This window comes from Prionailurus bengalensis, chromosome C1 (assembly GCF_016509475.1).
Source record: "Prionailurus bengalensis isolate Pbe53 chromosome C1, Fcat_Pben_1.1_paternal_pri, whole genome shotgun sequence".
NCBI classification, from domain to species: Eukaryota; Metazoa; Chordata; class Mammalia; order Carnivora; family Felidae; genus Prionailurus; species Prionailurus bengalensis.
In genome coordinates, this window is record NC_057345.1 from 16,902,878 (window position 1) to 16,929,910 (window position 27,033).

A 27,033-nucleotide genomic window follows, 5' to 3' on the forward strand; every position below is an offset into this window, starting at 1 on the left:
CTAACTTGCAGACACACTCTGAGCAAGTCACTTCCCTTTTCTGGTCCAAATTTTTCTCATCCACAAAATGAAAGCATCATATTCAGTCTTTGAGAGCACACCTATTTCATCCGTACACTCCTCCAATGACTTGCAGTTGGATTGAGAAGAATTCTAAAGTTCAGCAGCAAGAAGTGCTGGGATGGATTAGTGATGTCTGCCCTGGACAAGAAAATGGGAGGTTGCAGCCCATGTGCTGTGTGTCTCCCATTGCGGGACCACATGGTCTCTAAGTACCCTTCCTATTCTAATAGTCTTTGAGGAACAGCAGAGTTAAGAGTACGGGCTCTGATGCCAGCCAGACAGTGCTGATTCAGCCCTAACTGTGTGTCCCTGAGCAACTCACCTTACCTTTCTGAGTCTCCATTTTCTCATCTATAAATGGGGATGATAACAGCTATCTCATTGTCAACATCATCATCATTATCAAATTAGTGTAAAGATGGGGGATGAATATCTGGAACCTGGCACAGGGTTGGCCGTAGCTCTCACATGTAGTTAGCACTCGCTAAATCATAGTTAATGTCATAGTTGTCACTGCTGTGAGTCTGGGAGCCCTTTCACCAACCAATGAAGCCCCAAGGCAGCTTTCGTTATAACCAGACTCCAGCATCCCTTCTTAGCATCAGCTTCAATCACTGGCCATGGGCCTTGGCCTTTGCCCAGCTGAATGTCTCAGAGGCTTAGACCCATGAATTCTTGTTTTATCACAAAAATTCTCCCTAATGGCTTTACCATCTCTTCCAGGACGCTAATGGTACCTCCTCTATAAAGCCCCACTTCCTCGTGGCCAGCATTTTCACCTTTGTAGACCTCTTGCATGCTGGATGAGTGTCATTGACCTGGAGCCTTGGGGGACTGTCCCGAGATGCTTTCCTTACTAACTCAACAAATATGTGCTGGTGCTAAGGACCCAGGACTTATCTGCTCCCTGACTTTAATGAGCTCCTGTCTGGTCATGGCAGTACATGAGAAGTAATAATAATAAAATTTAAAACAATGATGGTGTTGATGGCATTGAAAATGTACTGAGTGGTTTCCAAAAGCCAGACCAATGCTGAGTGCATTTTATGCATTATCTCATATAAGCCCGTGGCCTTGGGTCAAACAGACCTCGGTTCAAATGCTGGCTTTGGCCACTTTGTAACTGTGTGATCACATGCAGGTCATGGCATCGCTAAGTGTCGCTTCCCACATCTGTAAATGGGGTGACCTTCGGCACCGGATCACAAGATTGTTCTGAAAATCAAACAAGATACATAACATACTTAGCACAGTGACTAAAACATAAAATACTCAATAACAATAATAGTTAATATTTACTGAGTGGTTGCTACCTGCCACATGTCCTTCTAAGTGCTTTACACAACAATCCTATGAGCTAGGAACTGTTAATCTCCCCACTTTACAGATGAGGAAACTAAGCCACAGAGAGGTAAGTCACTTTACCAGAAGTCACAGATAGTTAAGTGGTACTGCCACTTAACCCAGGGAGTCTGGCCTCAGAGTCCGTGCTTATAACTGCCTCTCTGTAGTTATAAGTCAGCTTCTTATCATTGTTGATTTTCACATCAACATTGAGGTATAATGCCCATTTTATAGATGAGAAACTGAGGGTTGGAGCAGTCCATGGACTTGTCCAAGGTTACCTCTGAGCGAGTACCGGCCAGTTCTCCATCTGGGCATGTGACAGGTGCTCTATCAGGAGCAGGAACAGAATCTGGGGATCCTAGGAGACCCAGCCAGGTGGGGAACATTAGGACTCCCAGAGCCAGGCTGACAACAACGTGCTTTCTCCCCCAGCCGAGTACCAGACAAGCATCCAGGAGAAGCTGCCACTCATCATCGGCTCCTCGGCGGCCGGCCTGGTCTTCCTCATTGCTGTGGTCGTCATTGCCATTGTGTGTAACAGGTGGGTGGGTGTCTCCAGCCCCTTTCAGGGCTGGCTGAGCATCTATTCAGCCATTCCTGAATAGCGTCTGTGAGCCAAGGAGATATTCCCATCATCCCCAGGGCCAGGGAGAGGCTCGCACAGGCCTGGATACCCTCCCTCCTACCTAAACGGCTGCCATTGGCTACATCCCTCTGGGCTCAGAACATGACTACATGTTGAGGCCCCTACATGACTAGGGCCACAAGTGGGGTGTCAGAGGGGAGGTTGAGGAGCTCAGATAAGGCCCACTGGCTTTGGTGGCAGGAAAGACAGAAAGGATGTAGATGGGAGGAGGTGGGGGAAGGGGAAGAGACATCCCAGGTGGCCGGCACAACATGTGCCCAGGCAGGAGGTGGGACTTGTTCCTGACTTCTGCAGGGCATCATGCAAAGACCCTCTCTTCCTCCTTAGATCCCCACTTTATAACACACTGGGCTGTAAGGTCAGATGGACAGAAGCCCCTGGGATGTCTGGGGCCATGGGCGATAACTTTCAAAGGGCTTGGCTGGAGAGGGGATGGGGAAATGGTGAGCCTGGATTTGAGGTGGGAGAGGTGGGAAGGGATGAGGGCGGCCAGGAGGGGTGAGGCTGCTAGGCCGGGGGCAGGCAGGGAGCCCCCTGGCAGGGGTGTGGTTTTGAGGGCCTGCCCTCCCTCTTCCTATCACCTACTGTGGCTCCCAGCTCCCCGGGGGCTTCCAGGTGGCTCCAGCCCTTTGCTCTTGTTCCAGAAGACGGGGGTTTGAACGTGCTGACTCGGAGTACACGGACAAGCTGCAGCACTATACCAGTGGCCACAGTACGTACACCCCAGCTGGGCCGGCGCCCTTGGGCCCCTCACTCTTAGTTCCCAGCAGCCTCCCCAGCCTCCTTCCACTGCCTCCCACCATGCCGCAGCCAGACTGAACGTTAGGCTATTCTCCGAATGGGCCAAGCTCACTCTTCCCTCTTAGCCTCTGCACATGCTGCCCCCTCTGCCTGGGGCATCCCCCGCCTTCTCTTAACCTGTGTGACTCTCCCCTCTTCCTCAGCCGCGGCACATCCAAACCGCTCTGAGCGGCCTCCCCGGACCCCACCCCCCCATCCCGCCCGGGGTTCAGGGCCCCATCTGTGTTTGCACAGCGCTCCCTTACCTGGCCGCACCGTGATGGCCGTTTCCTTGTCTCCCCAACAGTATAGCAGGAACATCTGGAGACCAGAAAGTGTGTCTGACACTCGCTGCTGCCCCCCAACACCAGCACACTGCCCAGCACATAGAAGACACTAGATACATATTTGCACAATAAAAAATGAGTTAAATGAGATGATGAGGACCCCAGGCTCTGGCCCAAGAGGTGACTCTTCCGGTAGCCACTTCAGGCACTGTTTTAGGTGCTGGGGATACACAAGTAAGCAAACCACATATCCCTACCCTTGTGGAACTTATACTCTGGTGAAGGGACAGGGAACAACAACAAAAAAAAACACAGGTAATAAATGAGAAAAGCGCATGATGTCCTAGAGAAAAGCACATGGTGTCCTAGAACAAAAGGCAAAGTAGAACAGGGCGATGGATCCAGAGTTGCAGGGTCAAGGCTGCCTTTTCACACAGGGCAGTCAGAGTTGGTCTCAAGAGGGTTTCAGGTGAGCAAAGACACGAACAAGCTAGGGGCGTGAGCTGCGTGGATATACCTGAGGGAAGGGCCTCCCAGGCAGAAGGAACAGTCAGTGCAAAGGCCCTGAGGCTGGAATGTGCCTGGCAGGTTTCAGGAACAGCCAGGAGGTTAGTGTGACTGGAGCAGAGTGAGGAGGCAGGAGGGGCAGGTATGAGGGGTTGCAACATGCAGATTCTTGTCCGCCATTGCAGGGCCTTGGTTTTTATTCTGAGTGAAATAGGGAACCTCTAGGAGGGTCTGAACCAAAGACTGACGTGCTCTGAGTTACAGTTTTGACAGGACCTCTCTAGCTGCTGTGTGGAGAATGGACTGAGGGGGCTGGAGGGTGCCAAGCAGGACAGAAGCAGGGAGACCTGAGAGGTGGCTGTTGGAATAACCCAGGGAAGATATGTGGTGCCTAGACCAGAGTGGAAGCAGTTGGCGGTTGGATTCTGACATTTTCCAAGAAGTAGATGCACTAGATTTCCTGCAGGATTGGATGTGTGGAGCGTGCAAGAAAGAGCCGAGTCGAGCAGTTCTAGATATTAAGCCTCTGGGTAACAGTCAATTTAAAGGAAAAGTTCCTGAGCTTAAAAAATCATTTTAGACATAAACGTAAAAAATAATTAAACCATTAAAATTTCCAGAAGACAATTTCGGTAACTATGTAACGGATATGTGGATAGAAAAGGAGTTTCAGGGCACCTGGGTGGCTCAGTCAGTTGAGCATCTGACTCCTGATTTCCGCTCAGGTCATGATCCCAGGGTCATGGGATCGAGCCCTGCTTAACATTCTCTCTCTTTCTCTGCCCCACTCCCCTGCATGCACACTCTCTCTCTAAAATAAATAACATGAAAAAAATTATAAAAAGAAAAGGACCTTCTAAGCATAAAAGCAATGGAAAGCTCTGGAAAAAAAAAGGCAAATTTAGCTACACCAAAATAAAAAATTCACCTGTACATTAAAAATAAAAGTCATAAATTACATCACCCCCTCCTCTTCCCCAAGTAATGAAATCATGGTTGTAGATATAGCTAAATGCATACAGTATGCCCAGGAATTGTTTTCATGCGGTACATATATTTGTTCATTTAATCCTTATAACTGCCAACTTTGAGCATGAGGGAATTGAGGCCCAGAGAGGTCACAAAGCAGCTCAGGGCCAGAACGGAGGTCCACACTCCTCACCACACCGTGCTGTCCACACCTGACTAAGTGTGGACTAAGGTGGACGAAGCTGGACGAAGGTGGCTCACATGCTTCGTCACCTGGAGCCATGTGGAAACCTCACTATTTAGAGTGTGAGTGGGTAACAAGGAAACAGGTGACAGCAGGGATTTATTTTTAAAATAGAGCCCAGGATTTGTTCATGGATCAACATGTTCTAAAGCTCAGACTCCTGCTCCCTGAATCTAAAAAGGACTTTGTTTTTTTCAAAGCCCTGCCAGCCTTGGGGTCCCACACCCCCCGGCAACCGTGTGTCGCCGGGACAGAGGAGGAAGCTGAGGCCCGGAGATGTGTGTGACTGGCTTGAAGTCACCCTCACCGGCTCATGTGTTCCCTCGTCCAGCAGGTGCTGAGTGAGGACCAAGGTCCATGGTACCTGGATGTGGACCAGAGGGACCAACCTGGTTTCTCTTCCCTGCTCTACCACTGGCCAGCTGTGTGACCTTGGGAAAGCCATCGAACCTCTCTGAACCTTGGCATCTTTATATGGGAAGTAGCAAGAATGATGCTTCTTTCACAGAATTGTGAGGATTAAATGAATTAATGGATATTAAAGTGCTTCCTAATAATATTTAATAATAGCCAACTCTTCTCTATAGCAGGTAACAATTATTCGGCGCTTTCTATTTGCCAACTACGATACTTAGCCCCTTAAAAAGATTCTCGTTTAACCCTTGCAGTCCCCTTATGAGGTAGGTGCTATTTATGATCTCCGTTTTATATGTGAAAAAAAAAGTGAGGCACAGAGAGGTTAAGTAACTTGCCAAAGGGCACACAGCTGTATCAATACAGTGGTTGATCCTCCGTTCAAACTCATAACGCAGCTTTTTTGTGACTATTATTACTGGCAGATCCAGAACTCAGACCTGGTTTCTGAATGTCTGGTTCTTCCTCCTTCCACTTGAATTTCCCATTTGGGTCCAGGACAGCAGGTCCTGACAGTCATAAGTCATCCAAACAGCAGACCAGTATTTTCTGAAGACTCTGACTGCAGAGATCCTTATCCAACTTCAGTTCAGCAAATACCTGTCCTGGGAGCCAGGCCTTGAGTAATCACCTTCCATTCCAGGAGACAGGATGGGAAAGCACCCAGAAGAAAATAGTAGGCTGGCAGTTACAAGTGTCAACTCACAGCCAGACGACCTGGATTCAGCCCCCAACGGGCTGTCGCCTTGGGCAGGCCATCTAAACTTTCTTATGCCTCAATGTCCGCATCCAAACAATGGGGATAATATTAGGTTGGACCCAATGAAATTGCCATGTTTGTAGGTCATAAACAGCCAAATACTAACAATTTCATACGGCTCAGCCTAATAATAGCATTTACCTGGCAGAGTTGTCAGGAGGATTAATTGGATAGACGCCTGTAAAGTACCCAGAACGGGGCCTAGTGCCTGGTGAATCCACACTGAACTGTGAGTAGATTGTGTTATGAGATGAAACCAAAGGGTCACAGAAGCAGAGACAGTTTTACTCAGAGCCATACAATCAATAAGCGTTTATTAAGCATCTACTGAATGCTCCTTCACTTGTGTACTATAGAGAAAACATTCTAGAGCGAGGGCTCGTAATTGGGGGTTCACAAACCCCAAGAGCTTCAAGGGCCGGTGAGCATTCCAAAATTGTATGCTGGGTATGGGAGTGTGACACACACGTGAATAATTTTCCAAGGAGCAGATCCATAGCTTTTGGCAAATTCTCGAAGGTATCCATGACCGCAAACAGGTGGAAAGAGAAAAAAGGACATTTCAATAGGTAATGCTATTATTCTTTCAGTAAGCATTTCTCGAGCCTGCTCTATGGGTCAGGCTCTGGCATTTAGCATGAGCTAGAGAGACATGACCCCTGTCCCCCTGAGGGAGAGAGGGTAAAGCGAGCCCTCACAGGCAGCAGAGTGTTCCAGAAAGGGGTGGCAGGAAGCTGTAGACATGCATATCCGGCAGACCCCATAAAAGAGGAGAGCCATACAGATGTCACGGCCATAGGAGTGGGTGCAGAGACAGGGCTTCGGGAACCTGAAGAGAAAGCATGGATCTCCACTAGAAGGATCCAGGCAGCCTTCACGGAGGAGGTGGCATTTGATCTAGACACACAGAGGAAGAGAAGTGCATTCCTGGTGGAGGTAACCACATGAACAAAAGCACAGAGTACAGAAATGATCAGGTGTGTGGGACCTCTGGGTAAATACTTCCTTTTTGCTGTAGAGGATCAGGGAGCTGAAGTTGGAGCCCAACCCAGAGAGTTTGGAAGGCCAGATGAAGGCACTTGCCTTTGTTCTGCAAGCAATAGAGAGCCCTCCTGACCAACACTCCTGGCCAAGGCTTGGGGATGGCATGTGATCGGCTGACAGTGCCCAAGTCAGCTTTGAGCTCCTGCTCTGCTTCTCCTTAGCTCCCTGAGCTGACCCATTCCTGTCCTCCCTCCACAGCTGGCCTGGCGGAAAGGGCTTCCCCCAGTTCTGTCGGAGGGAGGTTGAAAGTCAGTCACCAAGAACCACAGGCCAGGCTCAGAGTTTGAGCAAGAAAGGGAGCATCTCCCAGGGGCTGATGTCCCCAGTCTGAGGAGGACTGACTTAGAGAAGGGGTCACGGCTGAACAGTCCAGGAGGAGGAGAAGGCATGGACCAGATCTGGTTGGATTGCATCTGGGAGGCCACGGGCATGATGATTAAGAGTAGTGGCCCTTGGCTCAAATCTGACAGGCCTGGATTCAAGTCCTGGCTATACCATTTTCTAGCTGTGTGGCCTTCGGTAGATTACTTAGGCTCTCTGAGCTGCAGTTCCCTCATGCATGAAATGAAAATAGTGATCCTTTCCTCCAAGAGTTGTTGGGTGCAGAAAATGAGATAATCCATATAAAGAGCCTGCCCAGTGCTGGACACAAAGGGTCTTTTTTCTCTGTCACATGGATTCTGCTCAGCTCTATAGACCCTGAGTGTATATTCCATGTAGAACTTTATGCATTATTCTAGGGGAGAGAAAAACGAGGAAAGACCATGCACCCACCCACCCCCTCCACCCAGGCTCCCACAGTTATAGGTGGTGGTTCTTAATTTCTTTTGGGGTCTCAGGCTCCTCTGAGTCAGCTGAAAATTTTGGATCCTATGGCCAGAAAAACACAAATATGCGGACACGTGTGTATATAAAATTATAAAACAGAAAAATCTAAACTCGGGGATGGATTTGGGGAGAACTTCAACTGTCACAATATTTATTTCCATAATTTTTAGACTATAAATAAAGAGTATGAGTCACTTTTCTAATTCAAAATGGTAATAATAGGGGTGCCTGGATAGCCCAGTTGGTTAAGCGTCCCACTCTTGACTTTGGCTCAGGTTATGATCTCACAGTTGTGGGTTCGAGCCCCACGTTGAGCCCCACTCTGGGCATGGAGCCATGGAGCCAGTAAGATTCTCCTCTCTTTCCTTCTCTCTGTCTCTGCCCCTCTCCCCCACTTGTGCTCTCTCTCTAAAATAAATAAATAAATACATACATGCATACATGCATACATGCATTCCATTTGGGAGGTTACCAGACTCCCCTGTCCCACCAAACTCATCCTGGGTCTGTCAAGTGGTTCACAGACCCAAATGAAGAAACCTTCACCTAAAGCGCTAGACAGGGACCCCTGGTTGGCTCAATTGGTAAAACATGTAATTCTTGATCTCGGGGTTGTGAGTTTGAGCCCCATGTTGAGTGTGGAGATTACTTAAAAATAAAATCTTAATAAATAAATAAATAAATAAGTTAATTAGTTAATTAAAGGGCTAGACAAACACCTACATAAATAATCCAAAAAACAGCTAATGTGTTAGAACAGTAGTTGGCAAACTTTTCTGTAATGGACCAGAGAGTAAAAATACCATAGGGTCTCTATTGTTAACTACTCAACTTGGTCACTGTAGCTGAAAGCAGTGCCAGGCAAAGGAATGCACGCAGCTATGTTCCAATAAAACTTTATTTACAAAACGGTCAGTGGGCCAGTTTGCCAACCTGTGTGTTAGAGGTTCCAATTTTAGATTCCTGGAATATCTGCAACAGAAACAGAGTGATCAACTAACATGTCCAAGGTCACACAGCTGAGCAGCATTGATGCCCCCATTCACCAACCAGCCAAGCCTTACTATGGTCCAGGGACTCCAGCTCCCTCCTCCTAGAGTTGCTGCCTCCAAAGTCGCTGCCCCTGGGGCAATGGAGAATGTGGGCAGGGAGCTGGGGAAGCCAGAGGGGACCTGGGCAGCAGAAGACGAGTTATCTGGGAGGGAGAATATGGGATTGATCACCTTTCCCTTCCTTCCAAGTGTTTTGTTGGCTCAGTGCTAGGATCAGAATTAGGTCTTTGATATCCAAGTTACATCCTTAATTTCTGCATCAAATAAAAAAGTACACCCAAATCAAGAATCAAATTAATATGCCCCATGTCCAGCCACATGCTGATCACCAGGAAATTTGAGATCCGGCGTGGTTTAAGACTAACTAGTGGGGGACCTGGGAAGTGGGCCGAGTGATGGGTCCTTCGACCCTAGTGAGTAGGCAGCCCCTCCAGGCTCTGGGGCCTGCCTGGGATTGCTGAGGCAGCCAGGAAGTTCCCTGAAGGGAGAGGATGCTTAAATTAAGCCTTAAAAGACAGGGAAGGCTCCTTAGCAGCTGCCCAAGAACATGGACTCCTGCCTCCTCTTTCTGTATATCTTCCAAATCTCTCTCTTCCTTCTTGACTTCCTCTTCCTTTTCTTTGCACCCCCTGATTCTCTAACACAAGAGAGACAAACCTATCTATCCTTTTATGCCCACACCCATAGTAGACATTGCTAAACAACCCTGACAGTCTTTTAGCTCCTTCAGGAAGACATTACGAATCAATTAGAGTTGGAACAAGAGCTAGAACCTATTTGCTCTCTCTGCCGAGCTCTCTGTTCTCCTCACCCTTCTACTCAGCTCAGTGCCCATCTGCTCACCGAGACTCAGAGAGGTCAAGTAACCTGCAAAGGGTTGCCCAGTTCCTATCGGGCCATATGGGAGTGTATTTCCCTCTACAGAGGGACTAACTGTAGCCTTTCCATTTGTCCACATCTTGATTCTGTGCATGTGACCAAGCCTGGTCTTGTCCCCCAGTGACCCCAGGCATGAAGATCTACATCGACCCTTTCACCTATGAGGACCCCAATGAGGCAGTGCGGGAGTTTGCCAAGGAAATTGACATCTCCTGTGTCAAAATTGAGCAGGTGATTGGAGCAGGTAGGTGGTGGGTGCTCTCCCAGGTACCATGGCCTCAGCCATGAGGGGGGAGTACTCTAGGGGCAGAGGGGAGCATGTGGGGTAGGAGCCTCAGAGGACCCTCCAAGGCCTGAAGGTTCAGAATAGCCAAGGTGGAAAAGCCCTCAAGGGTCATCCAGGAAAACTACCTCATCGATAGATGAGGAAACTGAGGCACAGGGCTGGGAAGGAGCTTGCATATCATGTCAGAGATCGAGCTAGGTCTAGAACCCAATTCTCTGGACTCGGTCTAGTGCTGTGTCCTTCCTGTCCCTCTCTCCATCCCCCCAGGTTCCCCTACAGCCTTACCCCATACCCAGCCAAATACCATGGGGCAGCTGTGGAGAGTTTACTGAGACCTTAGGGGCCCCCACATTCTACAAAGGGGTTCTTTGTCAAGAGGATGAGCTGACCACTGGGGAGAAAAAGTTCATTCAGGACCCAGGAGTAGAGGTTACAGGGAGTGGGAAGGTGACATTTCCAGCTGGCAAGTGACATCCTGCCTTTCTTGGTGTGTGTGTCCCAGGGGAGTTTGGTGAGGTATGCAGTGGCCACCTAAAACTGCCAGGCAAGAGAGAGATCTTTGTGGCCATCAAGACGCTCAAGTCAGGCTATACTGAGAAGCAGCGCCGGGACTTCCTGAGCGAGGCCTCCATCATGGGCCAGTTCGACCACCCCAACGTCATCCACCTGGAGGGCGTTGTCACCAAGAGCACGCCTGTGATGATCATCACTGAGTTCATGGAGAATGGCTCCCTGGACTCCTTCCTCCGGGTAGGGAAAGCCAAGAGTTCCAGGGGCCCATGGGTGGGGAGGAAAAGGAGTGGTGGAAATAACTTCATGTTGTCAGAGCCTGACGGGGTCTTGGGGAAAACCTGTGTCAGGAGGGGCTCGTCTGCTGCCTCTTTCCATCCTCTGTCCCCCTGAACCAGGTAGCGGTCTCAGAATCCTTTCAATCTAGGAAACCACAACCAGCCCGTCAAAGTTAGCACGCAGCCTGAAATCCGTTATCATCGATGCTTTTAGCCAACCTTCTCATTATGCAGGAGAGAAAAGTGAGGTTCAAAGATGGGTACGGTTTGCCCAGGATTACCTAGGGGGTCAGGGGGAGAGCCAGGACTGGAGCCAGGTCTCTTGAACCCTAGTCCAGGATTTTCACCAGATTTTGGATTTCTCCAAAGCCATATGGGCTAGTGGGAGGAGTCCAGAGCACAAGGCCAAGAGAGGAGAGTTTTCAGACCCCCCCAGGAGATCACAGTTAACCAGCTAGACAAAAAGCATAGAAACGTGCTGCTAGACTAGTTGCCATTTAACAAACGTTTTTAAGCACCTCCTATGTGCCATGCACATACCTCTGTGCGCCTTCTTATTTAACTCAGACAGCCCTGGGAGATGGATATAACTTATCCCCATTTAATACACAGATGAAGAAAGAGACTCAAGAGGTTAGGTCACTTGTCCAAGGTTGCACGGCCAGCAAAGGGCAGAGCCAGAGTCAAACCAGCTGCGTCTACTCCAAAGCCCATGTTCTTTCCCCCACCGTGAAATTGGCCTCTCATGGGCCTCTCTCAGACCCCCAAGCATCTGAATTCTTCCCACAGGGAGCATGAGGCCAGGGTAGCAGGGTCCTGCTCTGGTTTCCTGTTGTGCCGATGATCCAGAGCTCTGATTGATGCCCTCCCATTCACTATGTGTTTTCTCCACTTCTCCCAAAGCAAAATGATGGGCAGTTCACAGTCATCCAGCTGGTGGGCATGCTCCGGGGCATCGCGGCTGGCATGAAGTACCTGGCAGACATGAACTACGTCCACCGCGACCTGGCCGCCCGCAACATCCTCGTCAACAGCAACCTGGTCTGCAAGGTGTCTGACTTTGGGCTCTCACGCTTTCTGGAGGATGATACCTCAGACCCCACCTACACCAGCGCACTGGTAAGATGGAGGCAGAGAACAACAGGGTCATGGTGCCAGGAAAGAGGACATACATAGGTGTCCATCTCTGCCTACAATACCTTTTCACTGACACCTGCTCATGCCAAGCCCTGTGCCGGACCCAAGAGACATAGAGGCATAAATCACAGTTTCTGCCCTCTTGGAGCTCACAGGCTGGCAGGGGACACAGATGTGCAGAGAAACATGGGGTAACAGAGCTCTAAGTCAGGACACCAGTCTTGGGAGGCCCAGGAAGGCTTGCTCAGAGGGGGTGAGATGTGAGCTGAAAACTGAAGGGCCAGTAACAGTTTGTCAGATGCCATGTTCTCAAACCAAACTGTGACTGGAACACAGACCCTAAGAGGGGAGGTGGTGGGCAGTGAGACTGGAGAGGCAGGCAGGGCTGATTTTGGAGACCTGGAATGCCTAAACTCAGGACTGTCCCCTGCTGAAGAGTTTTAAACAGAAAGGAGCAAGACGAAGCCCCCACCCGAAGAACTCAGAATCTATAGCATAAGAAGAGGCAAGCACACAGGCAAATGATTTCATTACTGCTCTGTATGACAAATGCCTCCCTGACAGAGATCGAGGACCCAGTTGGAGGATTAAAAAGAGTGAGCAACTCCTTGGCACTTGGGACTTAGGGAGAGACTTTCAGAGATACTTAAAGGATAAGAAGGGGTTTTCAGACAGCAGAGTGAGGAAAGGCATTTCATGCAGAGGGAACAGCACGTGCAAATTCTCAAGGCCTAAAGTAGCATGGTGAGTTTGAGAAAGAATGAGGGGCTTCGTGTGACTGGTACGCACAGGGCAGAGGGTGAGGAATATTGAGAGCAGAGACCACATGGATCAGCCTCTCACCCATTAACTTTCCTCATTGTGTTCCCCAGGGTGGGAAGATCCCCATCCGCTGGACGGCCCCAGAAGCCATCCAGTACCGGAAGTTCACCTCAGCCAGTGACGTGTGGAGCTATGGTATCGTCATGTGGGAGGTGATGTCCTACGGGGAACGGCCCTACTGGGACATGACCAACCAGGATGTGAGTATCCAAGGGGGCTGGGCAGAGCCTCTGTGGCCAGCCAGATGGGAGGGGAAGATCCAGAATTCCTGGCCTTTTTCTGATCTCCCAGGGAATGGGAGCAAGGTCTCTGAGATACCGGGCCAAGGCAGCTCCCAGCCCAATGGTGGCTGATTCAGATGTCTACACAGGACCCTGGACTCTCCAGAGGTCAAGAGCAGGAAAGGCCTACACATCCACAATTCGGCAAATCTTCAAGATGCCTTCACTTTGTGGTCAGCCCTGAGTGAGACTATCTCAGGTGTTTTCCACATAACTGGGGGACAGGATGCTTATTCCAGGAACAAGATGTTGTCATCAGGAACTTTATGATCAGCTGTTAAATGGGAGAAGGCAGGTGTCAAGTCCTGTAGGTGTTGAGGCAAGGGCAGCATGAACAAAATCAGGAAGTCTTCACAGGACAGGTGGGATGCTCACAGTAGTAGGACTTGGAGACATGAGGACTTCAAATGGGAACGATAACCCGTGCAAAGGCCCCGAGGTGGGAACTGAGGGATCATATTGGGGATCGGTAGAGAGGAAAGATGATCAGAAAGGTTGATAAGGTTCAATAATGGGGTGTTTGAAAATCAAGCCAGCAAATTCTGATCTACAACAACACAAAACGGGAAGGACTTGAAGAAGCTTCTTGAGCATGGAGGGTGACTCACGGTCCAGCTAGGGAAAGTGATTCTGGGCCTAGTGGCAGGACAGATTGGAGAGAGGGGGTAGGCACCCAGGTTGCAGGTCAGACTGAGGCCATAGGCGGTGGGAACTCAGGTGAGGCCCGTCCTTGGGGCTGTATCCAGGAGGTGAAAGCAGTTGCCATGGCAACCAAATAGGTCTTTCCTGCAATACAGAGTGGGGGGTGGAACGACAGGACAGGTTAGAGGCAGATGCTCTTACCCCACCCACCCCACCAACTCTGCCCCTGTGTTGTTTCCAGGTAATCAATGCCATAGAGCAGGACTATCGGCTGCCGCCACCCATGGACTGCCCAAGCGCCCTACATCAGCTCATGCTAGACTGCTGGCAGAAGGACCGAAACCACCGGCCTAAGTTTGGCCAGATCGTCAACACGCTGGACAAGATGATCCGAAACCCCAACAGCCTCAAAGCCATGGCACCCCTCTCCTCCGGGTACGGCTCTGGTCTGGCCCCACTCCCTCCTCCCAGTATATCTCCACCCCATCCCCAGCCAGCCCTTCCTGTCTCCAAATCTCCACTCCCTCAAGCTCCACCTGCCTCGGGCAGATGATCTACACTGCAGCTTGGGGTCAGGGAAGGCCAGCACTAATGTTCACTGGGCATTTGCCCTGCCTTGGGGGTGTGGAGGGGCCCAGGACACAGAAAAGGAGAAGGAAGCGGTAAAGGTGGTAAAGGAAGCACTTTTTTTTTTTTAATATTTATTTATTTTTGAGAGAGAGAGAGACAGACAGACAGAGAGAGAGAGAGATAGAGCACAAGCATGGGAGGGGCAGAGAGAGAGACAGAGATACAGAATCCAAAGCAGGCTCCAGGTGCTGAGCTGTCAGCACAGAGCCCAACACGGGGCCCCAACTCTTGAACCCCAAGAACGTGACCTGAGCTGAAGTCGGCCGTTTCACCGACTGAGCCACCCAGGCGCCCCAGGAAGCACTTTTTAAAGCATGGTCAGAGAGGACAGCGTCGAAGAAAAATTACCAGAATCTTGGTTGGTAGACATATTCACTGGTCACCAGGTTTCCTTCCTAGCTACCCTCATGCTCAAACCTAGACCCTCTCACTTACATTTGCAGCCTCCCCACCCCAGCCACGCACGTGCACACACACACGCACACACACACACACACACACACACACACACCATGGCCCACACTCAGGTCACCATCCCTGAATCAGAGAGACTGTCAGCTCCAGTGATCCGGGGCTTGTCTTCTCCTGGGGGTCCAGGGCATGCTCCATCAGACCTGAGGTCACCACTGCCTTGCTTGGGTGGCGGTCCCAGACCCCTGTCTCTCCTGGCCTTGTACACTCTTTCTCTCCAGGACACTATCACACAGGGTTTCTGAGGGGTGTCCAGCCAGGTGTCTTCAGGATCCAGGGCTGGCTGTATCCAGAGACTCTTTGGGCCCAAGTCCTTCACCTGCCAAGTTTTTGTGGCCAAAAATTTGTGTTTGCGTCTGCCTGTCCATCCCCACCGTGGCCCTGCGTCAGCTACTCCTGACTCTCCGGATAAAATCACTCTGAGCTTTTAACCCCGTGAGAGTCATTTCACTCTCGCGAGTGCCACCAGCCTTGTCTGGACGTTGGAGGTGCAGCCCATAGCTTCCTACAGCACACCCAGCGTGGAGAAGGATGGAGGAAATACAGAATAGTAGCACACTTAGTCCTGCGCACTTAGACTCCTTCCTCCTGCAAATAGGAGGCTTGGAGAAGCGTCTCCCTCCTCACCGTGGTGGTCCAGCCTTCCAGGGGTCCCCACAGAGGCTTCCCTGGGTTTTCCAGGTGGTCTCAGCGTGGAGTCCTGCACACACACTCACTCTCACATAGCCACACATATACGTGTGCTCATTTACATAGGTGCAAATTCACATCCACTCTCACACAGAAATACTCGCGTACGTATACATGCATTCACCTTTGTTCACGCAGATGGATACCCAGGGGCAGGTACGCAGCCCACGGTGTGCCCACGCCCATGCTTATCCCCGCCCCCCCTCCCGGCTCCTGCCCTGACCGTCTCTGTTGCCCACGCCACCCCCAGAATCAACCTGCCGCTGCTGGACCGCACGATCCCCGACTACACCAGCTTTAACACCGTGGATGAGTGGCTGGAAGCCATCAAGATGGGGCAGTACAAGGAGAGCTTCGCCAATGCCGGCTTCACCTCCTTCGACGTCGTGTCGCAGATGATGATGGAGTAAGTGCCCGGCTGCCTCCACCCACCATCATCAATACCCCTCCCCACCCATCCCACTAAGTAGGGGGCTCTGGAGGGTGAGGGACAGACAGTGTCCAGTAGGGGATGTGTGGGACAAGATGGCCAGCTTGGGGTCATATTCAGAACACCACCCAGGTCTGCCTGTGACCGTGGGCCAATCAGAACCTCCCTCAGCCCCAGTTTTCTTCTGTAAACGGGAGATTGGTAGGACGATCAAAGGGGTATAAAGTGAGCGGGCGCTTCATAAGTACAAGTTCCCTCCTCCCTCCCCGCAGCAGGGGAGACCAGTGCCCCCTGAGTGTCCTGACTCCCAGTCACGTGCTCCTTCCAAGCCCAGCCCATCACTCCTGCTCCAGACATCCACCCACTCACCCCCCTCCCTTGCTCTCTTCAGCAGGACACCCCTGGAGAAGCCCAGACAGCTCTCTACCTGGCCCAAAGTCCCCTCCATCCCCACATTTCCTAACGCACATGCTTCTCTCCTAAAGGGACATTCTCCGGGTTGGGGTCACCTTGGCTGGCCACCAGAAAAAAATCCTGAACAGTATCCAGGTGATGCGGGCACAGATGAACCAGATCCAGTCTGTGGAGGTTTGACATTCATCCGCCTCGGCTCACCTCTTCCTCCAGCCCCCCCCCCCCACTCCGCCCCACACGCCAGCCCCCTGGTTCTCCGTCCACGTCCACCGCAGGGTCAGCCACCTGCCAGGAGGCCACGGGCAGCAGGAAGAACCGAGCAGCGCTCCAGCCACGAGACGTCACCAAGAATATGTGCAACTCAGATGATGGAAAAAAGGGAACGGGGACAAAAGAAAATAGATCCAGGGAGGGGGCGGGAAATACAAGGAATATTTTTTAAAGAGGATTCTCATAAGGAAAGTGATCATTGTTCTTAGGGAAAAAAAAGAAAAGAAAAGAAAAAAAAAGGGCTTGGGAGATCCACGCGATTTGTCCCAATTGGAGACCAAAAGCAGTTTCTCTCCAACTCCCTCTGGGAAGGCGACCTGGCCAGAGCCAAGAAACACTTTCAGGAAAACCAATGTGAAGGGGGAGACAGGGGCCACCCTTCTCTCCTGTCCCTGGGCTGTTCTTCCAGGCCTCACTCAACAGCCACACGGCAGGCAGACGGGGCAGGCGGGCGGCCAGGCAGCCGCCACGAGAACCACTCGGGGAAACTCCACTCCCGCCGCCACTGGGCAAACAGAAGAATTTTTCTGTCTTTGGAGAATATTTTAGAAACTCCAATGAAAAAAGACTTGTTTCTCCTGTCGGCTCATGGGGCCGAAAGGGGGCTGTTGTCTTCCTCGGTCGGGGAGACCACGGGGACACCGGCAAGGTCAACCTTCCTGAGGATGCATAGCCCTGCCTGCAGGCCCGATGCTGCAGTGACGACAGGATTGCTCCTGCATTTGGGTTTGTTTACAGCAATTCGTGGACTCGGGGGTATTTTGGTCAGGGGTGGATTTGGTTTGGGGGGTTTGTTTGTTGGGTTGTTTTGTTTTTTTTTTTTAATGACAATGAAGTGACACTTTGACATTTCCTACCTTTTGAGGACTTGATCCTTCTCCAAGAAGAAGGTGCTTTCTGCTTACTGACTTAGGCAATACACCAAGGGCGAGATTTTATATGCACATTTCTGGATTTTTTATATGGTTTTCATTGACACTCTTCCCTCCTCCCCCTGCAGAGAGGTCCCCCCTGCTGCCAGGCCTCACCAAAGCCAACTGCCACGGGGCCATCTGGGCCGTTCAGAGACCAAGTGAGATTTGGGAGGATGAGGGGCCAAGGTGGAGGGGCACCCCACCCAGGACTGTTTTTGAAAGCACCAGATTGAGAAAGAAGTGAGCCCTAGGGCTGCAGAATCACACGACTTTGCCCACTTCTCCACCCGCCCTCTGCCCCAGTCTGTCCAGTACTTTCTAGACAAATAGGCCCCTTCGAGGTTCCTGAGTGCCCTCGGATGGCCAGAACCCAGTTTCGCCTCTGGGAGCCTAGACTGGGCCCCAGATCATTCACTGTGATATCCCAGCCCTCCAGAGTGTCACCCTCAGAGATGTGTGCAGGCGCTCCTCCCCTCCACTGGAGGGAAAGCGTATGGTTTCTCTCCCACCCCCTCCCCCCACCCCCAGCCCAGACCTTCACCCAGGTCTGAAGGTCTTGGCCGTGGGAAAACCATCAGCCACGAGGTCTGGCTACAAACTCCCTCCTGTGAGCAAATGCAGGCACTTGAGCAGAACAATCGGTTAGTGAACTGAATGGAAATAAACACTTTAGTTATAAAATGACCCCTGTTCTCTGTAAGTTCCAAGAGAGACTCTGGCACCCTGGGGCATGTCAAGTGACCCATGGTGCTCTTTTAAGGGATGCTTCCTTCCCCGGGGTTCTAGAAGGCCCAGGGCTGAGAAAACACATGGAGGACACCAAAGGTCCGCGTGGCCTTTCTGGCTCTGGCTTGTCGAAAGCACGGGCAACAGAAGAAGCAACTTGGAAGTGGCTCGGAATTCACGTTCAATGCCCTGCAAATCAGGATGAGCTGCTTCGGGAGGCATCAGGAGCAGGAGGTTGACAGGGGTGCACTCGGTTCTCCTGGGCCAAAGGAAGGGGGTCCGGGTGTTAGGTAAGCTGTGATAGTGGTAGTGCGAGGGTCCTGGAGTAGCCGTGGGTCCCCAGTCAAAGCCACAGGTAAGATCCCCTTATCCTGGTCAACACCAATCTCTGTGCAAATGGGCTCCTACTTACATGTAATCAGAAGTCTTTTTGTGGAAGGAGGAGGCAGGGAGGCGGATGTGCTGTGGATATCAAGTCTGGCTGAGGAGGGAGAGGCAGAGACACCACATCTCAGGACCTTCCCCTTTGTCCATGGGAGACTGACCAGGAGGAAGGATCCCAGCCGCAGGTGGCCCATGGGGCAGCCTGGCCCAGCCTGTCGTCTGTCACTCACCTGTTCTCAGAGCCCGAGATGTAAAGGGAAGGAAGGGATTAAGAGGGGAGCATGGGCCCCTGGGGGGAACAACAGAGTGAGCCACAGGGAAGGCATTGGCTTGCTGCCCACGAACTGGCCAGCCTTGGCCCAGCCAGCTGCCCTTTGTGCCCCAAAGCTGCCCAGCACGGGTGGCAGCTGTCCTAACACACAAGGTCACCTTCTGGAGGGAGCTGCCTTGATGCTCTTCAGATTAACTCCGTCTCCCCAGCCCGCCCCCCCACTACTCTGGGGCCCCACACAGGGCTGGCACTCAGTGCTTCCTGTCAGATGGCTTCCTGTCCTAAGCTGCTAGGCTGGTGCCTGCTCGCCAACTCATTTGCCCATCCACCCTTGAGTGCCGAGTCTTCAGGGGTCCCGGGCCCCCCTGTGCCTGCTTCTCAGAGTGAGGATGCCACCCAGACCCTCTGTGTCCCCACTTCAGGGTAACAGGTATCACTGTGACTGCCTCGGGTGTGGGCAGAAGCCCACCTCTCCCTGCTGCTGGGGCAGCTCTGTCCCCACCACCTCTTGCTTGCTTCTCGGCGGGGAGCAGCAGGCCATTCTGCCAAGCGCCTTCCGCTGATAATACCCACTCGCCTGGGCACACGGCTCCGAGCCTCCCGCTGCCTGGTTACTAATCCTTTCCTGGCTCAACCTCCCCAAGTGCCAGCCCCCACCTGCCCCGCAGTGTCAGAGGACTTTCCGGCTGCTCTGCACACAGTTGGTACTGGAGGAAAGAAAGCCGCCTTGTAAACACGGGCCAGGGCACCATGGAAATGGGGACCAGCTGCTCTCGGAGGGTGTGACAAGCAGACGTGTGTAGGGCCAGGCTGGTACTCCTACTCCACTCCTACTGCCCCGGAAGCCCCCAGAATGGGTTATTGTTGATCAGCAGGTCTCTTCCTGGGGGATGATATTCAAAATTTCTATCAACTGGTAAAATGTGGGCGGATCAATCAGAATAGATGATGGCCTTCGTGCTAGACCAAAAGGCCTCAGAGTAGGGGCTGGGATGTGAGGGCAGTCGGGGACACTTAAGGGACTGGGGCAGTGCTGTTTACTAACCAGTGGTGCCTCCTGCTCAGATGGCATCAGCTGGACTTTGTCCATCATTTCTGGTTGGTCCCCATGCTGCCACCTCTCAGGGAGCTCTCTGCTACCCCCTTGTGTGCAGTCACTAGCCTTGCACCCTCTCAAATCAGGGGCTCATCCCAGAAGACAGGGAGCTCCCAACCATGCCCAGGCAGCCCTTCCTCTGCCTGGCTGAAGCACAGGAAGGACCCAGGATCCAGACCACCACCCACCCCAGTGCTAGCCCTCGGGCACTCCTGGCTCTCTCCTGGGCCCCCGTGGTTCCAAGATGGTACTAAAAGGCTGGAAGACTCTTGCCAAATAGGGTAAATGCATTCAAAGGACAGGATGCCCCATGATGCTAGGGGAAATACACCCTGACCCCAGAGTGGCAGCCTTGGTCCTATGACTAACTTGAGACATGAATCCGGATAAGTCATTTGCCTTCACTGAACCTCAGTCTCCCATCTGTAAAGTGAGAAGATGGGACTGGGCGAGCCAGGCATGCGAAACACTTTCTACGCCACCGTCCTGTGAGGAGGGACTATTTTCTCCCATAGGTGGGCGGGGGGGACGGGAGACGGAGGCTCAGAGAGGGGAAGTAGCTTCCTCAGGATTACACAGCCAGGAAGGGACAGAGCAGGGCTGTGTTCATCTGTTCCCAATGCCCACTCCACCACACTCGGGTGACATGAAGCACACGGTCAGTGTCTGACGCTGGTTGGTAAGAGAAGAGAATGCTCAAACCACTGGGGTTGTCAGGGAGGCCTTCGTGGAGGAGGCTGTCTTGAAAATGACAGAAGTTGAGAGCAAGGTCACTCCAGGTGGGAGGTACAGTATAACCAGAGATGCAGAGGCCAGAATTATCCAGCCATGAGGAGTCAGGTCTGGATGAGCCAAAGGAGTGGTGGGAGGTGGGGGTTGATTGAAGAGGAAGGTGAAGTAGCTTGAACGTGATGCCCAGTCCAGCCACAGCAGGTTCTTGAGCAGAAGAGCAGCAGAAGGAGCATTGGGTTCTAGCAGAAAGAGTCCGTCCAGCCATCAGATGGATGGCAGGATGCCGCATAGCTCCCCCTCTCCTCCTGGAGGAAGAGCCCCCTGGAAAAGCCCTCATTTCTTCCAGGAGAATCCAAGCCCTGCTGCTTCATTGTCCATCCTCACTCACTGAGGCAGATAATCCAAAGAGTCGTTTCAGCTGCTTGGAACAGCAGGGTGGGTTTTGTGCTACCTGGTTCCTAATTCAGCTGCACTCGCTTGACCCTCACCCCATTTCCGCCAGGCCCCGCTGAGAGCTGCAGGGCACTGAGGGAGCTGCCACTCGGGACCAGAGTTGCGTGGATGCGGATGGCAGTGGTGGCGTGGGAAGGCAGGCCAGCATGCTGGCAGAGCCCTGGGGGCACAGAGCAGAGTGCAGGGGTGAGCAGGGGCTCGGGCTTGGGTGGGTGGCTCGCACACTGCCCAAGGAAGCCTGTCTCTGCCCCGGGAGGCCTGGCCCTGCCGAGATTACCCAGACGCGTTGGAAGGGTCTGTCTGGGGTCCTGCCGTTTTCAGTAGTGTGTTGTGCTGGGGAAACCCAGAAAGAAGTTAGGGAGCCACATTGCACACGCCTATACCACTTGCTGGCCTTGACAGACTCCCATGAAATGGCTCCTGCCATATAATTTAGCATGAAGAATGACCTTGGAGCTGGCCAGTTTCCCCTTCAGGGAAACCAAAGACAGTGACTTGTCCTTTGTTCTGGGACACAGGAAGGCTCAGGGATGCTGCCCTGGGAGGCTCACCTCAGGAGGTTGATGCCGCGGGCAGGGTACTAATTGCTGGTACACTGTGTGGGGCTCTTACTGGTGTTATCATCCCCTCTCTGCTGGTGAGGAAACCGATTCCCAGAGGTGATTCCCAGACCATCCCAAGCAAGCCATCTGCCTTTAGTGTTCCCTCCTTCCTGCCTCATAGGATCTTTCAAACCTTTTGCCATCAGCCACCTGTATTAGAATCTTCTGGGCCGTTCATCTTGCAGATTCCTGGGCTGCACCATGACCCCGTAAGTCAGAACCCCTGAGGCCAGCCTCTATTTTTAATAAACTCCTCTAGGAGACTCCTCCAGACACTGATATCTCTTCACTTCCCCCACAATGACCTATGCCCTGATGTCTGCAGGGAGGGAGGTTCTGGCGTAGACAGGGATTAGGAAAGAGCAAGACATCGTCAGATAAGATGCCCCAACTCAGACATGGATTAGGACCCATGAAGTGGGGGCTGAGCTGACCCTCAGGAATGTGTTCAGACTGAGCTAAGCTTTCAGGAAAATTAGAAAGACCCCCAGGCCCAGAGTCTGTCTGAGTTTAGCTCCACAGCATGAAGGCTGCCTCAGGAAAGCTGATACAGCAAGAAGAAACAGGAATTTAATACTTCACAGGGGCCCAGCAGCCCACCCAGGCCACCCTATGGAGACCCCCACAGATCCCAAGGCTACAATCCAGGCCTGTTCACTCAACACCTGGCCAGGTGGGCCAGGCAAAGTCAGGATGGGTCTTCTAGCTGGGCCCAGAGCATCACATATGCAGCCCCCAACAACCTCTGCTACCCAGACTAAAACATGGCTTTCCCTGGAGGGAGAAGAGGGAGTAAAGGACCCTGTCTCTACTCAGGGTTTAACAGCCCCTGCTGCAGGAGGGGAACGGGAGAGGGAGGAGGTAAGAGCCAGGACCACATGCACTCTGGGGGCCCCGCTGAGACTGTAAAAGTCCAATCTAACATCCCGCAGAGAAAAGATTCCAAGATTCTAAGACTGCAAGCCCCGTGATTCTAAGATTCTAACAGAAGAATTTCATGTTTTTAAGATTCCATCACCCTATGATTCTATGCTGATAGTTCTTAAAATTTCAAGTCCCATCGTTCATCCTCGGTCCTTAAACCGGAGTGCCCTAGCCGTGACGAGAGCGCAAAGAGAGAGTGAGAGACATGGGGAGAAAAACAGCTAATATCAAATATTAGCAACAGCTCCATTCTCTGAGTCAGAGATGGACCCTCGCAAGGGCCCAGGACCCTCCTTTTGAGTGTGACGCTGACTTGCTTTCCTGGGTAAGTGGCAGAATTGCCCACACCTGGCCCTCCCAGTGGCCAGTGGGATGGTGCCCCAGCTGAGCAAGGCCCTCACACAGGCCACAGTGCCTACTAGCTTGTGGGCAAGACAGTCTAACTCAGAAGCCAAGTAGGGACCTCAGTGGCTCCATCTGGGAGGGGACTTACTTATTTGGGGTGGAACATCCCCCTCCCCACCAGAGAGGAAGGTCCAAGGCAAAGAATTGGCTTAGGAAACTGCCCAAGCGCCCCACCTTGCTGTTCAGAGCCAGAGTCTCAACACTGGGCAACCAGAGGGTCTTACTACAAACCCCAGAACCAGGTGCCTTTCCACTGACACTTGGGCTGCAGTGTCCATGGCTACACAGCCCCTGCCTGATGCCAAGGACCCTTCACCCTTTCCGGTGAGGCCACTGCCTGTGGGATCTGGAAGGCCAAGGAGGCGCCTCTGGACTGGTCGGAATGAGTGGTCAGTCTGGCCGCCCTCCCTTCCATGGACAGGGATTCTGCTCAGCAGGGGGCACAAAGCTGAGTCCCTGAGACCAGCCCAGGGCAGGCCTGGCAGGGACACTTCCTGACAACCAGCCTCTTTGGACTCCAGAGAAGAGTAATTACTGGTTGATCATGCCCAGCCCCAAATCCTAATCATAGCTGCTATTTCTTGAGTGCCAACGATGTGCCAGGAAACGCACTTAACTTTTTATACACATTGTCTCGCTTCACCCTCACACAGCTCTGTGAGACAGGTACAATCAGAATTCCCATCCCAGAGACTAGGAACCTCAGAGACGTGTATGGTGGCTTTCCCAGGTCACAGAGCCAGCCAGTGGTCTCTGACCCCAGGATCTGCCCTCATCAACACTATGCTATGCTGCTACCAGTGGCCCCTACTCAGCCCCACCCCCTGTCAGACCCTTTGCCAATCAAATCCAGATCTCTGTGGGGGAACTCTGTTCAGGGCACATTTTCTTTGACCATGGCCTCCTGGAGCCACTGTCAGAGCCATGGGCGGTGGAAGTGAGCATTTGGACTCCTCCCTCCACAACCCAGGTGTCCATTCCAGCCTGGGCCATGCAGGCCAGAGCTCTCAACCAGGGACCAGGGGGTCTGGCAGGGTTTCACTGAACCCTATTCCCTTTGGTCGTGAACATGGGTTTTCCTGACAATGCTGGGGTGTTGGGAAGTGATGCGGCTGGGGTTCCGATGGCTGTGGGTCAGACCTAGCTCCTCCCCACTGCTATGACCAAGGAAATCTCACCAGCTATGTCCATGAGCAACCCTGATCCTGTTACTCCAATGCCTTTGTAGGAGTATTTTTAGCAGAACTTTTTTTTCCAAAATAAATGTGAATTGTAAAAATTATTGCTCTGACTCATGGCTTGTTCGTTTGTTTGTTTCTTTGTTTGTTTTCCCACTGAGGTTTCCCAGGGAACAAATGGGCACCCCTAAATGTTCTTAGCAGAGTTTTGAAGCATGGCTAGGAGTTTTCCAGGGCTTAGAATGGAGCCGGGGCTAGGACTAGAATTGGGGTTGGGGTGGGGATTTGTCCTGGGCTGGAGTAGGGTGTTGAACTGGAACACTACGAAGAACACTCAGTCCCGTTTAAGACTCCCATGTCTCCATCAGGGATCCTAGCCTTGGAATCACAACTCTGCCATTTGTTAGCTATGTGTCCTTGGAGAGGTCGTATAACTGCTCTGAGCCTCATTTTCATGTCTGTAAAATGGGGCAATAAAACCAATCACCTAGAGTGTAGTGAGGATTATATGGCAGAGCCTTAAATATGTGAAAAGGGCTCGTCTAAAAAGCTGTTATCATTTGCAGCCTTTCCCATGCTGGAAAGAGCATTTCATGGAACCAGTGTTCCTGGGAGCAGACTTGGAGAACCAGTGCTTGGGTAATGCTCTGGGGATTAGAGGTAGAGCAGGACTGAGGCTGAAGTCAGGCCTGGGAACCCGATGGGGTCGAAGTCAAAGGGAATGGGATCTAGGAGGTTGTCTTTTGATTCATTCATTCAATACTCATTTATTCAATCAAAAATTACTTACTGTATTCCTAGTACATGAAATGTGCTGTATTAGATACCTGGGGGAAACATAAATGACCCAATGTGCATCCTGCCCTGGAGAGCTCATCAGGGCATTTGGTTGACTTCACTGCACATGAATTGGGCACCCACAGAGTGCCAGACATGAGGCTGGTACTAGGAATACTGTAGTGACTTAGACATGTGCCCTCCCTCATGGAAGTCCCCAGTCAGTGGAGGAAACCAGTAGGCACTCAGGTTATTACAACTCAGGGCAACGCGTGCAACAAAGTGCCTGTAGATTCCAGGAAAGGTGCCATTAACCCTGAATGGGAGCCCCTAGGGGTCCTGACTGGGGTTCTAAAGCATGCCTGGGAGTTCTCCTGGAAGCTAAGGATAAAGTGTTCCATGTAGAGGCAACAGCAGATACAAAGGTATGAAGTCAACATTGATGTATTTTGTGAATTACTATGTAAGTAATACAAATAGAAACGTGACTACCATGTTAAAAACTAATAAATGATTCTTTATACCAGTTTGTACATACAGACCTCAGGGCTGCCAGCCCCTCTCAGGGCTTAGGGTACCGGGTGGAGGAGACTCTGAGAGCTCACAGTGAGGCCAATTGGGTCACATACCACCTGCGGGCACACAGCACAGTTAGAGCCCAGTGTGCAAACTTAAGACCTTCCTTAGACATCCTGGGGCCTCTGACTCAATGCCAGAGACAGCTTCTGTCTGTCCCAGCCCAGTTCCTCTGAGAAGTATGAATCCCTTACTAGTTCCACTGGCCAGCCCAGGCCCTGGTCCACACCAGGCTCCCCCTAGATCCAGCACAATCTCATGGAGAGTTGCCCCAGCTCAGGGACGCTGCCCCAGGTCTCCTACCCCTCCCCCCAGTTCTTTCGCCAAGCCCTCTTCTCGCACTTCCTTCCCACCCAAGGAGTAGCTGCAACCTCCCTCTGCCCCTCCTGGCTCTATATGGGTGTCCGTGGTCTCAGTCATTTCACAGGGACAGAGACATCGCAGTGACAAGAGATGTCACCAAGGAGAAAAGAGAAACAGAGGAGTTTTCTCCATAGACTCTCACTAGGTCTGGTGTCAGAGCCATGGAATCCGCTCCCCCCCCCCACCCATGCCAGGTGAGACTGTAGAAAAAGTCCATCCCCACCACCACCTCCCCCCAGTCCCCACCACTCCCATCAGACCAAAGGGTGTGCCTGGGCCAGCCCTGCCCCAGAAACCCTGCTGACTCAGCATGTGGAGTCCTGGGGCCGGTAGCACCCCTGCCCACTGCTGGCATTCCTCCCCTGATGCCCCCTGGATGGAACAGTAATAAAATTTGAGACTATATTAGTGCTGCTGCTGCCATGGCCCCTCCTCCCCCTCCCCCTGGTGATGGAGGGTCCCGAGGCAGCAAGAAATGTGCAGAAACCTGCCCCAATCCCCTTACCCCAGACCCCACCCCTACATACTCACTCACATGCATAAGGTCCCCTCTCATCCAGGGGCACTCGTGTTTATACACACATATTTTTGCCATCAGCTACAAACAGGCACGCACCCGCACATTCATGCATGCACACATACACCCATAGCTGCAGGCTCATGTTCAGACTCACCCCATACACATCAAGTCACATATACACAACAATTACCCCACAGCATGACCGCAAGTAACTCTCAGAATACTCCCTCTGTGTCAGGCGTGGTTCTGAGTGCTCTGGACATTATCATCCTGCTTAATCTTTTAAACCCGTGCTTCTCAAACTACCTGTGGTGAAAGACCAGGTTTGCTTGGGGGGGAGGGGGTCTGTTTTGTTTTGTTTTGTTAATTTCCAGTTGTTTGTCGATCCATATAAGGTCTTACTGTGAATTCAACACCCAACCTTGTTTATA

At 51.9% G+C, this 27,033-nt stretch overlaps 1 protein-coding gene across 5 annotated transcripts in view; it reads left to right on the forward strand.

Annotated features, from left to right (window-relative positions):
- Positions 1-24,470, forward strand: part of EPHB2 (EPH receptor B2) — a 194,431-nt gene extending 169,961 nt beyond the window's left edge. For 2 of the 5 annotated variants that reach the window (XM_043574058.1, XM_043574054.1), the window contains exons 8-16: positions 1,843-1,951; positions 2,701-2,768; positions 9,924-10,064; positions 10,609-10,856; positions 11,798-12,013; positions 12,904-13,053; positions 14,018-14,211; positions 15,818-15,973; positions 16,483-24,470. In XM_043574058.1, the coding sequence (XP_043429993.1) occupies positions 1,843-1,951; positions 2,701-2,768; positions 9,924-10,064; positions 10,609-10,856; positions 11,798-12,013; positions 12,904-13,053; positions 14,018-14,211; positions 15,818-15,973; positions 16,483-16,591 (1,391 nt within the window). In that variant the 3' untranslated portion in view covers positions 16,592-24,470. The remainder of the gene's footprint in view (positions 1-1,842; positions 1,952-2,700; positions 2,769-9,923; positions 10,065-10,608; positions 10,857-11,797; positions 12,014-12,903; positions 13,054-14,017; positions 14,212-15,817; positions 15,974-16,482) is intronic. The other 3 variants (XM_043574057.1, XM_043574056.1, XM_043574055.1) reach the window with 3 other exon arrangements.
- The last annotated feature ends 2,563 nt before the right edge of the window (positions 24,471-27,033 follow it).